The sequence below is a fragment of the Brachyistius frenatus genome, unplaced genomic scaffold (assembly GCF_029030835.1).
Source record: "Brachyistius frenatus isolate BFR_SWC_R1_liver_20210118 unplaced genomic scaffold, ASM2903083v1 Contig_76, whole genome shotgun sequence".
In the NCBI taxonomy this organism is placed as follows: domain Eukaryota; kingdom Metazoa; phylum Chordata; class Actinopteri; family Embiotocidae; genus Brachyistius; species Brachyistius frenatus.
In genome coordinates, this window is record NW_027210675.1 from 333,922 (window position 1) to 352,371 (window position 18,450).

An 18,450-nucleotide genomic window follows, 5' to 3' on the forward strand; every position below is an offset into this window, starting at 1 on the left:
CCGTCTTTCGCGGTACAGGGAAGCGAAACGAGTCCCTGTCGATGTGTCGTGCTTTACACAGTTAATACAAAAAAAACAAAACAAACAAACAAAAAAAAAACAAAAAAACAAACAAATCAAAACAACAAAAAAAAATCAGTGTTGCTGAATTTCCCCCCCCCCCTTCCTTCCCTCTCCCCCCCAGGAAAAAAAGGAAGCATTTTTTTTGCGTGTCTAGGAAACGTGTGTGTCTGTATATTGTTTCCATTTGATTTCCATTTAGGAGGATATAATTAGTGTAGTAGGTCTTTCGTTTGTCCGATTCCATTCCATGGAAATTACAAGTATGTTGTACATACTGCCAACAATTGTCTTGCAAGTTGAGGCCTACCTTTACTATGAGACTATAAAATAAACTATTTTATCCTTTACGTGCGATTCTGTGGTTGTTTTTTTTTTGTCTTTTTTCGGAGGCGTCGTGGCAGCGAAGCGTGAAGAAATATCAGCATTTCCTGGAGCGAGTTTTAACGACGGGTTTCCTCCTCCAACTCCCACGGCTGCTGCAGAGCGAGATGAATCTTATTTTGCCAGTATGCACACACACACACACACTGTTTTTCTTCTTAGACACACACACACCCCCCCCCCCCTCACCCGGAGCAGTGGGCAGCTGCTGCAGCGCCCGGGGAAGCTTCAAGGACTCGATGTGCCGGTATTAAGAGAAGCAAAACATAACTTCAGGTTTTTCTGGTTTCCACCGACTGCAGGTGTCTTGAATAAGGAGTCATATTATGTAATAATTTTCCCTTTTAACACCGGAGTATTTTTTTTTTTTAAATCATGTGGTTGGGAGGGGGGGGGGGGAACTAGGCCACCTCCTGTGTAGCAACAGCCAGCAGCCAACCTACTTCCATGGTGAATCCGTCTTTTCTTATTTAAGGGATGGATTTTTTTTTATTTTTTGTTTTGTTTTGGGGAGCTTCCTTTCATGTGCAGCTCTCAGGCAGACACGACGCCTGGATTTAAGAACATCCTCCAGGCCTAAAAGTAATTATTTGGATATTTCATATTTTATTATCAAGTTGACTAAATATTTAATAGGATCTTAAAAAAAAAAAACAACAAAAAAAACTTCTGGAAATCAACTGTTGCTGATAAACTACAATATGTTTTTGGATTCGGTTAAACTTTTGGCAAAAAAAAAAAAAAAAAAAAAACTTCAACTTAGGTTTTAGGAAATTTTAAAAGAGGCTTTTTTTTTTTTTTTACACCAAACCAAATAGACTAAACAAAGTAAATAATCATTAACTGCAGGCTTAAAACTATAATTAAACTAAGTGTTTTTTAGTTCTCCGGTAATTAGTATTAGATAACTACTTCTTTCCAGGAAATGATGAATCAAAACACCCAATTTATTTCCACAGATTACAAAATTAGTCTCTTAATTTTATATAGTGATTATTTATCACGCGGAACTCCAAAGCGTTTACGAACACCAGCGATGACAAGTGTTATAAAGTTTTATTAACTCGGGTCATACTGAAACTTTTACAAAGCTCCCATTTTTATTTCAGAGGTTGAAAACAACAGGCGACGCAAGCAAACACTCAACTGACGGTGACGGCTGCTCACGCTTTAAAACTGTTGACCTTTAACCTTGGGCGAACTCCTCCTAAACTCCCCCTCCCCTCCCCTCCCCTTCCCCTCCCCCCGTGTCTGCCGAGGCGGCGACCGTCCCGCCGCTCCCCCGGGCTCGTCCGCGCCGGTTCTCGTCCACGCGGGCTGCTTCCGAGTTCCCGGCGCCCTCGAGAGTTCACGCGCGGTGACGCCTCCGCCCCAGGGCCGACTAGGACTGGAGGTCGGCTGCTGCGGAGGTGGAGGCGGAGGCGGAGGTGGAGGCGAAGCCGGGGTCCGACAGTCCGACGCCGGCGGCCGTCCGGCCGTCCGCGGGGACGGGCAGCTGCAGGAAGTGATGCAGGGCCCGGGCCACCTTCTCCGGACAGATGTTGTAAACGGGGTGAGTCGGAGCCTAAAAAAAAAAAAAAAAAAAAAAAAAAGGGAGAACGGGATGAAAGGAAGACGTTTGTTAACGTGTTTAAAACCTTCATTTGTCAAGTCAGGTCCACTTTATTTATGAAGCACCTCCCATTGCAAAATTGCAATACAAAATAAAAAAAAAAAAAATTCAGGGACGGATAAAAGAAAGAGACGAGTTAAAAAAAAAAAAAAAAAAAAAAACCACCACCGTGTCATAAGATCGTTCGAAGATTGTGAAAGATTTGTTCACTCTTTATTTTCAGCTGCAGCGGCCCGGTTTCTCTTGTGCTGTGGGTGTAATTATAGTTTCACTATTACTCATACAGCACGTCTTAACAGCAACTTCGCAGTAAATTGCTGCCTCTATCCATCGAGACTTGATATTAATACGTACGCAGGAGGGGGTCGGGGGCGGGGGGGGGGGAGGACTTACTGCAACCAGCTGTAAGTGCCAGTAACCCAACAGGAAACAGGAAAATAAAACTAGAAACCGACTTGCACTTGCGTCTTGATGTGTAACCCACGCGTCACCCGTCTCACTTCCACCGCTTCGTCAAGCGCGTCTTTCCGAGCCTCCGCTCTCAATTCGACCCGAGCACGCCGACTGCGCTGGAAAAAACTCGGTACATTTGATGACAAGCGACAGAATCGCGCTTTCTTTTGCGTTTTAAATGTGTCAACAAATAAACGGGACTTCCACAGCAGCTGCGTTAAAATCGCCCTAAAAAAAATAATAATAATAATAAAAAATAAAAAAGGGACGCGGGGTGCCGTCGGGCTCCGACGCGAACCGAGTCGCTCTTCCACTCGGTTTAACAGCAGATCATCTTATTTCTGAATTAATCGACCCTCCTCCCCCTCCTCCTCCTCCTCCTCCTCCACCATCCCGGTCGCTGCTGCGTCCTCACCAATCTGTTCTCCTCCTTGCCGAGGATCATCTCGTGATGGAGGTCCATGTTCCCGAAGTGCTGCGCTACGGAGAGGCCGCTCAGGCAGTAACACGTGTGGTAGAAGTCTCTGGACCTGCGCACAGCCAGACACGACACAGGACAGAGACACGCATCAATGGTGTCCCAACCACACCAACGCCCCGTGGTTGCGTACGGCCTCCGCGCGTGTGTGTGTGTGTGTGTGTGTGTGTGTGTGTGTGTGTGTGTGTGAGACCAGATGGTGTGGTACTGACTTGCCAGGTTTGTCCAGAAGGCCCCCTGTCGGGTTCTGACAGCACAGGAGGATGTACTCCTGCAAGGCCTGCTGCTCAAACATCCACCGCTGCCGACTCAGCGCCGACTCTCCTGCACGAACACAGTTCAGTCGCGGACCCAAAGAAAGAAAGAACCCCCCCCCCCCCCAAAAAAAAAAAAATAAATATATATATCATGTGACAACACAACCACAGAGACACTATTCATCACTCGTTGTTTTCAGTTCTTGTTTCTAAACAGATCAAAACACACAATAAGGAGAACCTGAAAGTGTTTATTTGGAGTTTTGAAAGGGGAGGGGGAGGAGGTGTTAGAAAATAATTAATAGAATTTTTAATTCCGGGTGAAAATGGACTCAAAAAGACTATTTTCCCCAGTAAATATTCACTATTTAATTAAGTCTTACAGCAGAAAACGCCAACTTTAAAAGAGACGAGGACATCGTTCTATAGCTACTCTCCACATTAGAAAATAAAGAAATAAATCAACTTTTAATGAAGCAACCGGTTCCAGTATATTAGTTCTTGCCAATTTAATCATTATTACAGGGCAGAAGCCCAAAGTGTATGCCATCAATATTCATTCAGTGCAAAGTCTTAATTCTTCCAACAAATTTGATCCACTACTTTCTCATTATGAGGCACCAGGAGAACTTTGAACACTTTGACTTTTTTTTGTTTTTTTTTAGATAATTTTGACAAAAATCCAAATTTCGTTGATTAGCTGAAGCCATTTTCTTCATAGGTTGGTGGGAAAAGAGGAATTCTGAAGATTGAAAGTGTTATTAGCACATTAATTTCTCCATGATACGCGAGGTTTCTTTCTTTTTCTTTAATAAGCAAAAGTTTAGAAGTTACAATCTGGAAGATTTCCGTTTGGTTCTCTTTGGCGGCCCCTGTGGCGATAAACGGTAACTGCGGCTGTCATTTTGGACTTCACTGACCAGTAATTTGTCATTATATATATATTAATATGTATATTAATTACAGCAAATGGAGGGTCTTTTGTCAGTGTCGTGTGGAGACACTGACTGAAATGAAACTCTTCAAGACTGTAACTCAAAACGTCACAAATCAAATGTACCTTCTTTGAACAAGGCTCTGTGGAGGAGAGGCAAGAGTCCAGCTTGCCAGAAAGAGTAGCAGCCGTCCACCAGTTTATTGCAGCGGCCTTGGAAGCCTCCTTCGAATCGCATCTGTCTGCTGACCACCCAGCGCTGAGGACGGAGATGGACGACGAGTTAAAACGACGCGTCGCACCAAAAACTTTCTGAGGATGTTTTAAAAAAAAAAAAAAAAAAAACACCAGAGGAGGAGGTGGTGGTGGTGGTGGTGGTGGAGGCGGTGGAGCCGTAGCAGATTTTGTTTTTCCCCGTTTCTCAAAAATGGGCCGGAATTTGCAATATCGTTGCCTACGGAAACCGCCAACTGGGGACGCATCCAGTCCGCTCAGCTTTGGATTGAGTAATTATGGGATATTGGGGTTTTTATTACCAGCTGGAGGACGGGCTGCCCGAGGACGGGCGAGGGGGGACGTTCAGCTTGTCCGCGTTACTTCGAGGACTTTATTTCGGCAGCTTCACACGAACGGCAGTTTCAGGGGAGGAGATACACCGATCAAATGTAAAACATCTGGACATCGCAAGCCTTTGGACATTTGGTCAAGTGTAAAAAAAAAAAAAATGCAGGAATTAGCTGCTCATCTACTCGTCACGTGCAAATATCCTCGTGTTTTTTCAAAATAAGAGTCGTTTCCCGTTGACGTCTCCTTTTTTTTTTTACGCAAAGGCACGTTGCGTCAGAAATGCTTCATGCAGGCCACTTCTGAGTTGCATTTCACTTTTTAATTTGACCAGAAGAGACCGACGCGTTACTTCCCCTTTACCTGGTTATTACGTAATCTCGTCCTCCCGCAACACCCTTGTTGTTTCTCAACGTCAAAAGCAGCAGCTGGCACTAATATGCAGGTTTTTAATGAACGGAATTCGCTAAATGTGCTTCTTCCCACTTCAAAGTGTTTTTGAAAGGCCCTAAAAACAACAACAACAACAAAAAAAGAAGACTTTTAGAGGTTTTATTTTCCTCACTTGGATGTTGTTTTGAGGCTTTGTACTAAGTTTCCAAGGAGAAACAGGTCGATGCTCGTCGAGAGATTGTTAACAGTCCCCGACGGAAATTAAACTTTACTGGGTAAAAAAAAAAAAAAAAACCAGAACAAAACAACGAGGCCACGTGAATCTCAATGTGAATCTTTTTTTTGGTTTTTTTTTTCTTTTCTCAACATTAATGATTCATTCATTCTCTCTCAGATGAAAATGGGACTGTTCTTTTTATGCAGTGACTCATCCTTACAGCGCCGAGCGGAGGACAATTTCACGAAAGCCATTTTTGTGCACGCCTACTCGAATGCTGCAGAATTTGAAAATGGTCGTTGAAAGAATATTTATATAACTGGGGCCTCAGAAACGTACGAGATGCATCATCGATGTGATGCCGTTTTGTTATCGGACGTGTTTTCAGACGTGTCTGCGGATCAGATGAAATGATAAGACCCTACAATAATGGTTGTAAATAATCGTTATTGCATAACGTGTTGATTTTTGTTTTCATCAATTGATTTGATGTTTTTTTATTTTGGAATTTCTTCATATAATTTTTGGGGGGAATTTTGCCTTTGTTAGATAGATATGTTAGGAAATAGAGCAGCAGAGTAAAGATCCCGCCGGCCGGGAATCAAACCGGGGGACTCGCTGCTGATGGGAGTTTGTGTCGCCAGATTGATTGACAATGAAGTGGAAAAACGCTAATTACAGTTTAAAATCTTCAAAATGCCCGTTTTGTCCGATCAACGACACAAAAAAAACCCCGCAGGAGTATTTATCCCACTGAGATAGGGAACGGGGGGGGGGAAGTGGCCGCTGTGGAGGGAAAACGACTGCAGGGCTGCGAGCTTGTTCCAAGGGAGAGAGGCATTTTATTGGTCTGCTGGCAGGTGAGCTTCTCCGACCTGTCGCATGCAAATTTAACTTCAGCTGCACAGGATTTGAATAGAGGCGCCAGGATGGCGACAGAAGGGATGGCGGTTGCTGTATATGCTGATTCTTAACGCCAGCCATGTTTTTGCTTTCAGTACGAGATAAAAAAAAAAAAAAAAAATGCTGCAGGCTCCTAGTGACAGGCTCATCTCTCTTTTTTTTTTTTTTTTCTTTTTTCTTCCAGATAACCTGAAGCCGTGTCAAGCAAGCGACCGAATCGCCGAGCGCGACTTTAACCCTCCGCCCATAATAAAGCCCCGAGGCTGCCGTTCTCACCTTCTGCTGCACCGCTACAGGCAACTCTCCCGAACGGTTGCTGCACGAGCTGCTGTAGAGAAACTGATGTAAACGTTGTCCTCCGATATGCAAAAAAAAAAAAAAAAAAAAGCCTCGTGGCAACGTAAAGTAATGAAAAAAAAATATAGCTCACAGCTCCGTCTATAAGTAGTTTTGCAAGACAGAACTCGCCACTGAAACGCAAGGAAAATGAATGTCGGGAGCAGGACACCAGTCTATCTGAGACAGCGGGTCCTGGACTTTTTGCGAGAAAATAAGTTCTTATTTAATGTTTCATACAGTTCAGTTTCCATTTTTTTTTTTTTTTAAACTTGATGAAAATCGCCAGTTTAAACGCGTTGGAAAAACGACGTCAAGTTAAATCTGCCGTTTTACTTTCATCGGGTTTGTAATTTGATGTTTTCAGAATGCGTGGAGGGGGGGGGGGGGGGCATTTTGCGTTTATTTATTTTTTTTCGGAAATCAATTTGGCTCAAAAATGTCAAAAATTTGGGTCGTGAATAAATGACCGAGGAAACGGGAGGCTCCCGAGACGAGACCAGAGGAGAATCATAGATTAAAAAAACAAAAACAAAAAAACAAAACAAAAAACAAGCTCGGTATTGATAGCATCTTTTTTGTTGTTTTTTTCCTGTTTGAACTCAGGCCAAGAACAACCCGAGGTTACCGAATGTGTGTGCATCTCAATAGAAACGGGGAGGCGGGGCTCACCAGCAGGGCTTTGAGATCCAGCATGTGTTCTTTGCCGAGGATGACGAGGGCGGCGGTGCCGCAGAACGTGTAGCCGCCGTGCGCCTCCAAACCTGGAACTCCGCTCAGACCGCCCTCCCAGTTCTGACACCTGGACACACACAGGAAACGCGCACTAAAACATGCAGATAAAAACACCGCCCGGTTTCTGGAGAAACAGAGGAACAACAACAACAACAACAACAACAACAAAAAAGGCCTTTAATAATGAACTACTGGACCGCTGTGGTTCTCTTGTCGTACCTGAGGATCCAGCTGGTCGTGTCCTCAAACAGTTTAGATGTGAGGATGTTCGTGAGCGATGCGACAGAAGCTGCACAGTACGCGCTCCTGTAAAAAAAAAAAAAAAAAAAGGAAAGAAAAAAAACAACAACAACACGATAAAGATCAACAAAAACAGATGTGGGTGAGCAGGAAGTCGGTTCTTGCTCCACTTAAGCGTCATCTTCCCAGAGCATTGAACTTTTTAGACTGCCAGCAGACCAAACATAAACACGTTTTGCCGTCTGCGTTGAACAAGTCGTTCTGTTCGTTTTTGTTTTCCTCCGCCGGTCAAGAGACCGTGAAGCTCAGAGAACTAATAGCGTATCGAAGAATTCAGGGGTTGGTCTTCATTTATTATTAGCAACGAATCCCTTGAAGACACCCGCTATCGTCTGTGTCTGAAACCTCTTCGTTCCTCGGCGGAACAAAGTTTGAAAGTATCAGAAAGTCACAAGTGAGCCAAACTGATGGCGTTTTTTTTAAAAACGGATTTCCTCATTAAAAGGGTAGTTTAGTCACTTCAGCGGTAAAAACACAGACTCGTGTCTCTGAGCATGCTCAGTGACGTCACAGACTACAAATAAAGTCATACGTTGACTTACATTTTGGTTAGCTGGAAAAATCCATTGTTTTTTTTTCAGGGGTTTTGTTGATAATAATAAAGAAATATATTTACAACGCTGTTATTATGGGAAAAAAACAAACAACTATAGCACTCTTGCTATTTTAAAGTTGGGAGCATTTCTCTGTCGGTAAAAGTGTTTCGTAAATCTCATTATATCGATCTGTCTATATATATATATGCTTTAAAACCTAAAAAAAAAAAGTAAATATATGAAATATGGGACCTTTAAACGTGCTACAAACCGTTAACAGACTTCATTTGATTTATTTGGGACTATTTTCAGCTGTGGATTAATTCACATTAAATTCTAATATTGGCAGCAGCAGGGCAGTATATGTGTGATTGACTCACAGTAAGCCAGAGTGCACATGCCCACGGTAATGAAAGAATGTGTTTTGGGATAACGGAGGTCTACGGCTCCGATGAGTCGGCTATTTCAGGCGTTTTTCTGCGCAAACAATAGCTGTTAGACGAATCAAGTGAGCGTCGTCTTTTGTGTTTTCATAGGATTTGTTGAAAATAAGAAAAACGTAGAACGTCGCCTGATTTGTAGTGAAATGAATCGTGTCTTTGCTTCTTCTCAGGCCAGTAAAACCCGTTGAAGCGCACTCGATTCACTCAGAAATTAAAACAAGGCCGCCTTTTCTTTTAAAGTTTTTTTTTTTTTTTTTTTTTTTTTAAGGGACAGCAACTGACAAGCGAACCTGTGCGAGAGGAAAAGAGTTGAAATAATACGTAATGACGGCTCAACACCGATTGGCTGGCAACAGATGACGGGCTCCCCTGAGAGCAGAAAAAGTAACTTTGACTTTTGAGGTTCTTTGTTGAAACAAGACGACGGTTCCTCAAAGCTGCTTATTAAAGAAAAAACGACGACGACGACAACAACAACAACACAGCCACACAAAGCAGGTTCAAAGAAGAAACCCTGCCCACCCCCCCCCCTCCCCTCCCCTCCCCCGTGCAGAGTAACTCGAAGGGCAGAAATCCTCCGTTATGCAAGAGAGAGTATTTCTGCTCTTTACTATCAACACCAAAGAACAACAAAAGAGCACCAAAAAAAAAAAAAAAAAAACCCACAAAGGAGAGGGAGATAAAAGGGGAGACGTGGTCTTTAAAAATGTCCTACTTAATAGGGGAGAACACAATGTGCAAAGTTAGCTGTAAAATACACAATAATGAACGTGGGCACAAAATGTTCTTTCAGTGAGGAGGATGCTGCATGTTTATATTTTGCTGATGTATGGATTTAAAAAGCAAATTCTAAACCAGGAGAGGAAACAAAAACAAACAAAAAGAAAGGGGACGGAGGGTGGAGGAGGGATCTCACCTGACGTCCACCTCCCCTCCGACGTGCATCACAAACGAGCCATCTGGCTGCTTCACTGACCGTAGGAAATCTTGCAGCTTCTCCCTGGAGAGGGTCGGCACAGAGGGAGAGATCAGTTGATTGGAAACAGCGGGAGATGCGGCACATACGAGGAGGAGGAGGAGGAGGAGGAGGAGGAGGAACAGGGACAGAGCGAAAGAGAAAGGGAAGCAAAATGGAGCAGCGGCACCGCTGCAAATTTAATAAAGCCGCAATGTAATGTCAACACCTGCTGACTAAATCTGCCGCCCGGCAGAGCAACACGAACCACAGCTCGACTGTAAACACGAAATTGATGCAAACAGCATCTGTAAATGCTCTTACCATAAGCTGCTGGTTAAATAACATTCACATGAACGTGATATGTCTGTAACGCGCTCCTGCAACTGTAAGAAGGCTGCAGCTGTTATGGTGTAGTAGCACTGCAGAGAAATTCAATCACACTAATTGGGAGCGATTTAAAGGCATCAATTATGAATTAAAAGCCTCTAATTTCAAGGTCGGAAATTTATGAATTGAAGCCGTATGAATTCAAACTGTATGACAGGTCAGAGGCAGCTTTTCATTCTCATCGGATCTGACTGAGAAAACTGAGGACACGATGCCCCGCCTACCTATACGGGAAACCTAACAACACCCCAGGCCTGTCAATCAAACAGACATGCCCCCAAACATGCTTCTCTCTGAGACCTAATATCTAATTAATGATGTTATTTTGGGAAACACCCAAAAGAACTCTGATCAGAGGGAGTGAATATAAATAATGACTCCAAGATGATTTGAGGGAAAATATATATTTGTATTTTATGACAGAAATTGAATGGGAGTCAATTGGAGCACACAGGGTTTTTTTTTTTTTTTTTTTTTTGAGCCAGCCCCTAGTGGCCCCTCGGTGGTATTGCACTTTAAAAGCACTTCCACATTGGCTTCATATTTCAGACCTGAAGTCGACATCCAATTTTATATACAGTCTGCAGTCTGAACTAAGTAAAGATAAAGGAGTATAATAACAAAACAATCAACTGGACCGGTGCCCGTTTTTGTATTTGCACCACGGTGGTGGTTTTATTCGGTGAAGTACGGGACAGACGGGCGGAGGACGTCGCGTGCTCGTGACCGTACCTGTTTATAACATTATAGGCCTCTTCTGTGCCGATGATGCAGAGGGCGTTGACAGCAGCGTAGGTGGGTGCGAGGTGGGCGTGTTGCCCCGGGCCCCCGGCGAACCCGCCTGTCGGGCTTTGACAGCGAGCCAGAAACTGACATACACTGGAGAGGAAACATCAAGAGGTTATGAGCTCTTATTTTTCCTCATTGTGCTCATAAGACAGACGCCATTAAGAGCAGTTGAATGTGACTGAAATTTCGGAAACATCAGACAAACAAAGAAGAAAACCTTTCGTCCATATTTGATTAGTGGCATTAACTAATTATATAACCAACATGATCGTTTTCCAGTCGTTGCATCCTAATCGGCATAAACCTTTGGTTCGTCTTCAAACTCCTTGAGCAGCCAATAACCTTTGACCACCAGATGCACCAAAACCGCACGGCAACTGCATTTCTAGGTAACAACTTTCATAACCAAGAAAGAAGTCCAACTTTCGTCTTCTCTCGGACGGGAGCGCCGGTTTCTTCCTGCGTTCGTTCCGTTCTTCAACCCCCCCCCCCCCCCAGCGCGTTCCCTACGTCAGTCTTTCCTCTCCGCCGCGTGACCCCCTCCTTCGAATCTGCTGTGGGTTGCATTGTTGCGAATCCTCGAACAGGGCCGGTGGTGTTTGCGTGTCTGAGCACACCGGCTGGCGCCGTCTCACGGCGATAACGAGCGCGTGGGTCGGCGGCCCGCGGCGTCGCCGCCTCGCCGCCTCGGTTTGCAGAGCGTCGCTTTTCTGACTGGCGGTAATTTAGTCAATTTTTTGGTGGCAAAAACAGCGACACCGTCTGAAGTGGTGTAAAAAAAAAAAAAAAAAAAAAAAAAATTGTTGCGCTATTGTGCTCATTACCGTCATTACTTTTCATCCTAATTATCGGTCAGGGAAAAACGTTCACCTCTCGCCGCTTCTGACATCAACATATCTGCTGTTTATTGCTGCGAGTGGTCCGTTGCAGAAGGAAAATGGAAATGAATTGTTGCTGTTATGGAAACAACAAGGAAAGGATTTAACCGTCAAAGCCCTGGGCCACACCGGCCGGTATGACGCTGCAGCTCGACCTCCATATTATTTTATGTTTGAATGATTATTTAAGAGTTACGCTTTTAAGTCAACCTTACGTTTCAATTTGTGGCGCCCCGGAGAGGAGACAATTCTTTGTGATGTTACGGATGAGAATTTATAGCCGCGTCTCCACCCGTGGTACACTTATGTGTTAGTCACTTGCCTGGTGTGTGTGAATCCCAGCTGCAGCGTCGGGCCCTCTGCCGCTCTGCACTTCTTACCGGACATAACCGGAACGTTTGAATGAATCGCCCGCCGACGTATCTGCCGGTCAATTTGGTTATTTCGCCTAAAAAAAATGTATGTTTTATGCCGCACGATAAAGCTACTGATGGCTTCTATCCAATCACAGTAAGGCGCTGGCTCGCGGATGTTTATCCCTCGTGTTTCCACGGCCGCCGCAGTCGGAAAACAGTCGCAGGTCCTTCCCTTTCCCGCTACGTGGCCGGGACGGCGGCCGTGCGCCGAGTTGAATAATCAGGATGTGAACTGGAACGAATACACCGTCCTCGTACTCGCTGCGCAGCAAATACAATTAAAACGTAACGTCTGCACGTGCATTATTACATTGAGATATGTTACGCACGTGTGGGACATTAAACGACGACAATTATTATCGAATTGACATGTTTGCAGCACTGTTTGCTTTGCTGCGCTAATTATGAGAATTATACAACAGCAATAAATAATGGAAAGTATTTGGCCGTGTGGAGGCTTCATCTGGCACCAATTGGGCCACTGGTTGTAGAGTCTTTTATGTGTGTGTGTGTGTGTGTGTGTGTGTGTGTGTGTGTGTGTGTGTGTGTGTGTGTGTGTGTGTGTGTGTGTGTGACTCACTCGGAGGCGACAGCAACAGGAATGGGCTCCTCCAGTAACTCCAGACTGTGAAGAATCCAGAAGCAGAGCCACGGTCTGCTAGCATCCAAACACTACTCTCTCACACACACACACACACACACACACACACACACACACACACACACACACACACACACACACACACGATCAAAATGGGCATCAGATGACCAATTACAGCAATAAACGAGACAGTGGAATCAGTCAGTCGGAGACAGAAAGGAGGGAAAACAAGTCCGCGGGGCCGAGGAGGAAAAGGACAGAAACACATATCACACACAGGTTTTCTACGGCTGGTAAATATACGGCCGTGTTTAACATTTATGACGCAAACAATACAATTATGCATTCTTACGTGGAACCGCGACCCAGTTGTTGTTTTACCCGATTCTTTACAAAGACTGCAGTCATGTTTAATCAAACGTACACAGCAGCTACGCAAACTGAAAGTCAATGCGTTTCAATGTTTTTCTGTCTTTACAGGGGAAAAAAAAAACAAAAAAAAAACCTCTGAAATGATGAAGACACATCAGCGTGTTACTGAGCAGGAGGCACGCAGATGCCTTTCTCTGTCCTTTACCGCGAGAGTAGAAAAATGGTGCACGCAGAAAAAAAAAAACCCAAAAACAAACGGTGACTTTCCCCGAGAGGAAACAAGCTTTTTTTTTTAGCAGTATTTTAATTTGAAGCATGACGAGCCAATCGGGCAGCGATCGAGCAGCAGCGGGGAGTTTACTGTCCTGCAGGTCAGGGACTGAAGAGGAAGTGAGATGAAAGCTCTGCGCGGACGTGAGCCGAGAAACGGGGAAACGCTTCACGTGTCGTCGGGTCTGCGAAAACACAACGTGTCCCCCCACTTTGCACGTACACAATATCCGCGTCGCGGGTCGTGTGTTTTCTGTTCGTTGGAAGTGCACTGTACCTCGTAAGCGTCTGACAAGTTACGCAAGCCCTTCTTGAGATATTGGTAGTGCTGCTCCCGCAGCAACGTCGGCCTGGGGAACAAACACAGGACGGGAAGATCGATTACAAACAGGAAGCAGCTTCGATGCAACAGAAATAAATATCACGTCCGACCTAGAGTTAAAACACAAGTGGAAAAGGTTGTTTTTTTTTTATGTTTGAAATAATAAGTTGTCCCCCAGGCAGCAGAAAATCTGAGCAACACAGACGATTGAAATCATTTTCCGACGAGGCTGTGCCGTCGTAACGCACTGTTTTTTTTAAATATTTTTTAATTCCCTGGTATGTTTCAGGTATTTCAGAGCCTCCGCAGCCTGATTAGTGGCTCCTTTGCTTTTTTTTTCCTCCTTATGTTTTAATCACTTTCTATTAACAGGAGAGTATTATGGTCTGTCCTCATTAGAATCTAAAAGGAAAGATGCATCGCTTTAATCGTCATTATGTGCATGAGTGCGCGGCAGGAAGTAGCGTTCAGCCTGCTTGTGCATCAGCCTTAAAAAAAAAAAAAAAAAAAACAAACACGCTGGGGGAAGACGGTTACATCTCTAATCTCAAGTCTTAAACTGAGCAGAAAAAAAAAACCCACACCCTTAAAAGAAAAAAGAAGAACAGAGCTACTGACATCTTCCATTTGTTCTTCCGTTTGTCGTGCATCTGCATCGGATCCCGGCAGATACGTCTGCTTTAAAAAAATTCACATTTGTATCAGTGTCGCTCATTCAACTCCCAATATTCAGCTGATCGTGTAATTGGCATTTTTTTTTTTTTTTTATGACTTGTGTAATACCGCGCGGGGTGTTTGTGGTCATTTTTAGGATTATTTAAACACTTTAGGAAAGGATACGGCAACACAAATTACACCCGCAGGGTTTAATTCTGATCGTCTTCAGTCTCTTTATTTATTTCCTCCACTAAAATGGTTGGATTCGTGACCACGGCCCTGGAAGCAAATACACATTTTCTTCTCGTGTTTCTGTCGGGGGGAGGGGGGAACCGCAGCTGCTTATCACAAACCTCTTTCTCCCTCCTCGTGTTTCCTGCCTCTCTCTACAATGTCAACTGAAAAACGAAAGGGAAAGTACACACAAACAGAAACTACGAGCAGCAGCGGCAGTTTCGAGGCTCCAGTTTTCTTAGCGAGGGCAAAAAGATCCATAATAAAAGAAACGCTTTAAGTGCTTCCCGTACCTGGAGTAAAATCGATATAAATATTTGCTCCTGACCGGAAGCGCCTTCAAGCACTTCGACAGATTGAAGACTAACCGTCTCCACCACTGTTTTCAGTTTGTTTGTTTGTTTGTTGAATAACAGAAAAAAAAAAAAAAAAAAAATCAACCAACCTGATTCTACATGAAACTCTGTGAAAAGGTGCAGCGCGGGTCAACACACACAAAGCAGAGCCCTGAGTTATTTTCCCCTTTCATTAGGGGACCGGGGCACTTGGCCTGCCGCATGTCATACATCTTTAAATCCAGTAGATGGCAGTAAAGTTCAATAGCGACAAAATAAAAGTAATTTAAAATCTACATTCCCAGGAAGCAGTAATCCTCCGGGGATACACGTGTACCTGCTTTAGCTTAACACAGCCAGCAGCTGTTATGGAGCATTCAGGGACATCGAAAGCTTCAGGTCACCACAAACGTATTTCAACACTGATAGTTTTGGAAATGTACCCAGACATGCTCAGCTCCTGCAGTTGCAGATATGCATATCAAAGTGGCCTGTCGGCCTCGGTGGAGATCAGCACACTCCGACTGTCCTTCTAGTTTCAATGCTGTTGTCAAATTAGAAGAAAGAATAAACTCACTGCCTGCTTTGTCATAAAACTGCTTAAATTCAACCTCCACTTGTTCTGCGCCGGTATTTGTTCCTGTAAATGTCTAACAGAGCTCTTTATGTTTGGCAGATGTGGGTGGAAATATGTCAAATTATTTATTAAAAATCAACATCGAATAAACGCATCGGGACAGTTAAACTGCTGCTGCTGCAAAAAAAATACGGTACGGAAAACAAAAAAAACAAAGGTCAGATGTCTTTTTCTCATGTGAGAAAACTGCAATTAACCTCTGAACTGCCTCTCATTTGAACTTTCTTTCAAAAGTTGAAAACTAACTAACTAACTAACTAACTAACTAACTAACTGTGTGCGTTCAAGCCCGAATCTGGGTCAAAGCACAGAAAGCATCAAACAAATCACGACTCAACCCAAGACCTCTGCTGATTACCGCCGTTCATTTTCTTATAGTGCCAAACACCCCCCACCCCCCTCCTCCCATTCAGGACATTCAGGTCCGGCGGTTGTCATAGAAATGAGATGAGTCACCCCGTTGAGAAGCGATGACAGCTGATAGCAGAAAGCAAAGTACGTGGGCTCATCGACGCGCCATTTAGACGACAGCCGACGCGCGTCGCTGTGTGGTCGCCTCTGCTGGCGCACAGCGGGCGTCTGTGATCACAAACTGCCACAGACACACAAAAAAAAAAACGAGCGGAGTTCTTGGAAACGCCTCACGAAGGCCGGAGACGCGCTGGACCTGACGAGAGTCCGGCGGGTGGAGGACTACAAAATACGACCTATTTTGTCGACGCGGTCGCCTTTCTCGCCGCAGTAGAGATGCGCTGAATTGACGTCAGAGCAATCTAGTGTTCTCCGACCGCACGTGATTACCGCAGGAATACCGACAAAGCGCCAAATGTCCGATTTAAATACAAAACTGCTTCATTTTCTGTCTTTTACAAATACAATCCCACCTTTCTGCAAAGAGTACTCGGACAAATTTGCATCACGCTTCTGTAACACCGTCTGACTCATAAAGTACTTGTTTGTTTTTTTAATTCGGCCAAACCCGGGTGTCTACTTTTACCCACAACGCAACTCAGCACCAACATTCAGAGAAATAAATATTGTATTGTAATCCCCAAAAACATAGAAAATGCTATTCTAGCGATAACTTCGTATTACATTTAAAACTGACATAACTGGTTTATTTTTGACGATTCGAAAGTACAACTCGTTTGTTCACCGGTCCTTCAAAGAATATCAGTTGTGTAACTTTGAGCCAATTTAATACCATTTTAAATGTAGTTAATATCTCAGCGCCCAAATCTTTAACCGGACGTTTAAAAGTATTTTGTCTTTTGAGAGCAGAGAGAATAAAAACAGGGGAGTAATAATAATAATAATAATAATAATAACAACAATAACGTCGGCAGGGGAGGGTTTTCGTGTCGGACATCAGCACGACCGGATCAGCACCAGAACAAGGAATTGCAGCTGACTTTTGACGGTGGCCGGATGTTTTACGACAGCATGAAAAATGCTGAGTGTGAAGATCATGTGGATTAAAAAGGAGAAAAAAACAAAAACACCTTCCACCAATGAAAAACAACAACAACAACAACAACTCAAGACAAACTTCTCCAATCTCAGCCAGCGTCTTTGGCTCCATTTACTATTGAAGGAAGTTGCTATAATAATTCAACAATAACTCCGCAGCGCGCGGACAGTGTAAGATACTCACTGTGGTAAGCTGTGTATTTGCTTGTAAACGTTGATGACTTCTTCGATGCTTCGCTCCACTTTTTTCTAGACGGAAAGAAAGAAAGAAAGAAAGAAAAGAAAAAGAAAGAAAGAAAAGAAAGAAAGAAAGAACAAAGCGTGGTGAAGTAACCGTGAAGGTCAGTCTGAGGGTGAACATCTTCAGCAGGAGGCGGAGGCCTGGTGTTTGGTGTTTGGTGTTTGGTGTTTGGTGGGCGCCACCTCGGGCAAAGAACACGCCCCGAGAAGCGGGATGAACGACGTCACGTGAACGCAGCATCCAAGCAGTCGACTTTATTTCAGGTGTTTGTTTGTGACTCGATCAGTTCCGGATGAACTGAAATCACACGACGACTGAAAGTAAAGACCGCAACAACAACAACAAACAACAACAACAACAAAAACCGCGATACGGAGCTTTCTTTTTAATTGTATTTCTTTCGGTAAACTGTCAAACAGGTCGGTGAGTTCTTTCTAACTTAATCTCATTAAGGGTTAGCCATCTTCAGGATGAAGTTTGCCGACCCGGACCGGACCCGATCGCTATTTTAATGAACGGGGTTGGTCATTAAGATCGTTTAAACTCCAGAGACAAGCCAGGTGAAGCCCCCCCCTCCCCCCCCTCCCACTTTCTTGTTTTTAAACCCTCCTCCTCCTCCTCCTCCTCCTCCACCACCATTAGCGCACCGACGAAGCTAATCTGCGCCGCCGCTCACCTGCTCCCCTGAAGTCACCGTCTCCACCCCGTCGTCCGGTAACATCTCCGCGGAGTGGTGCTCACTGAAGCACCGCAGGGGGGTCGGCATGCCGTCCATGGCGGGTGATCGGACCGTGGGGGGAGGGAGGGGGGGCAGAAACGATATAACGTCAGCGCTGGTAGTTTGTTTTGATTGCTCGCTCACTTCCCACGGACACCGCTCGTTTCCTGCTGAGCTTCAAGTGGGCGGAAACCACGTGTTGGGTTTTTTTTTTTTTTGCCGCTTACGGCGCCTCCGAGGGGACAAACTTCTTCGATTTCGCGTCACGTGAAGTTTTTTTTTTTTACCGTGATATACTAATTTATAGTGTTTGTAAATTGTACGCGTGTATGTCCGAAATGTAATTTAATCCTCTGTGTGTTTTAATAGTGACGTCGAAAGAGGCAGTGAGACTTATTTCCACCGTGGGTCTGAGTCCACCCAGGCGCGCGCACGAGGACCGGAAATGGGGCGATTTAGCTTTCAAAATAAACCCTCAAAAGTCAGCTGAGGTAAAACTGGTCACCTTAGTTAAGGTTCAAATGTACCAGTTTGCTGGATTTCAGGGTATCATTTGCTGT

The 18,450-nt window shown here is 44.3% G+C and overlaps 1 protein-coding gene across 2 annotated transcripts; it reads right to left on the bottom strand.

The window, feature by feature from the left end:
- Positions 1-1,483: 1,483 nt before the first annotated feature.
- On the bottom strand, positions 1,484-18,071 carry fntb (farnesyltransferase, CAAX box, subunit beta). Of its 2 annotated transcripts, none has more exons than XM_069708483.1 (12): positions 17,849-18,071; positions 17,116-17,180; positions 13,554-13,626; positions 12,614-12,705; positions 10,683-10,829; positions 9,582-9,605; positions 7,546-7,632; positions 7,264-7,393; positions 4,305-4,437; positions 3,200-3,311; positions 2,925-3,039; positions 1,484-2,008 (listed from the first exon to the last, which is right to left on the bottom strand). In XM_069708483.1, exons 1-12 carry the CDS (start codon positions 17,945-17,947, stop codon positions 1,826-1,828), a joined length of 1,260 nt encoding a protein of 419 aa, XP_069564584.1. In that variant the 5' UTR covers positions 17,948-18,071; the 3' UTR covers positions 1,484-1,825. The 2 variants fall into 2 exon arrangements, with proteins under 2 accessions (XP_069564584.1, XP_069564583.1); XM_069708482.1 differs by having other exon boundaries at positions 9,522-9,605.
- Positions 18,072-18,450: the final 379 nt, after the last annotated feature.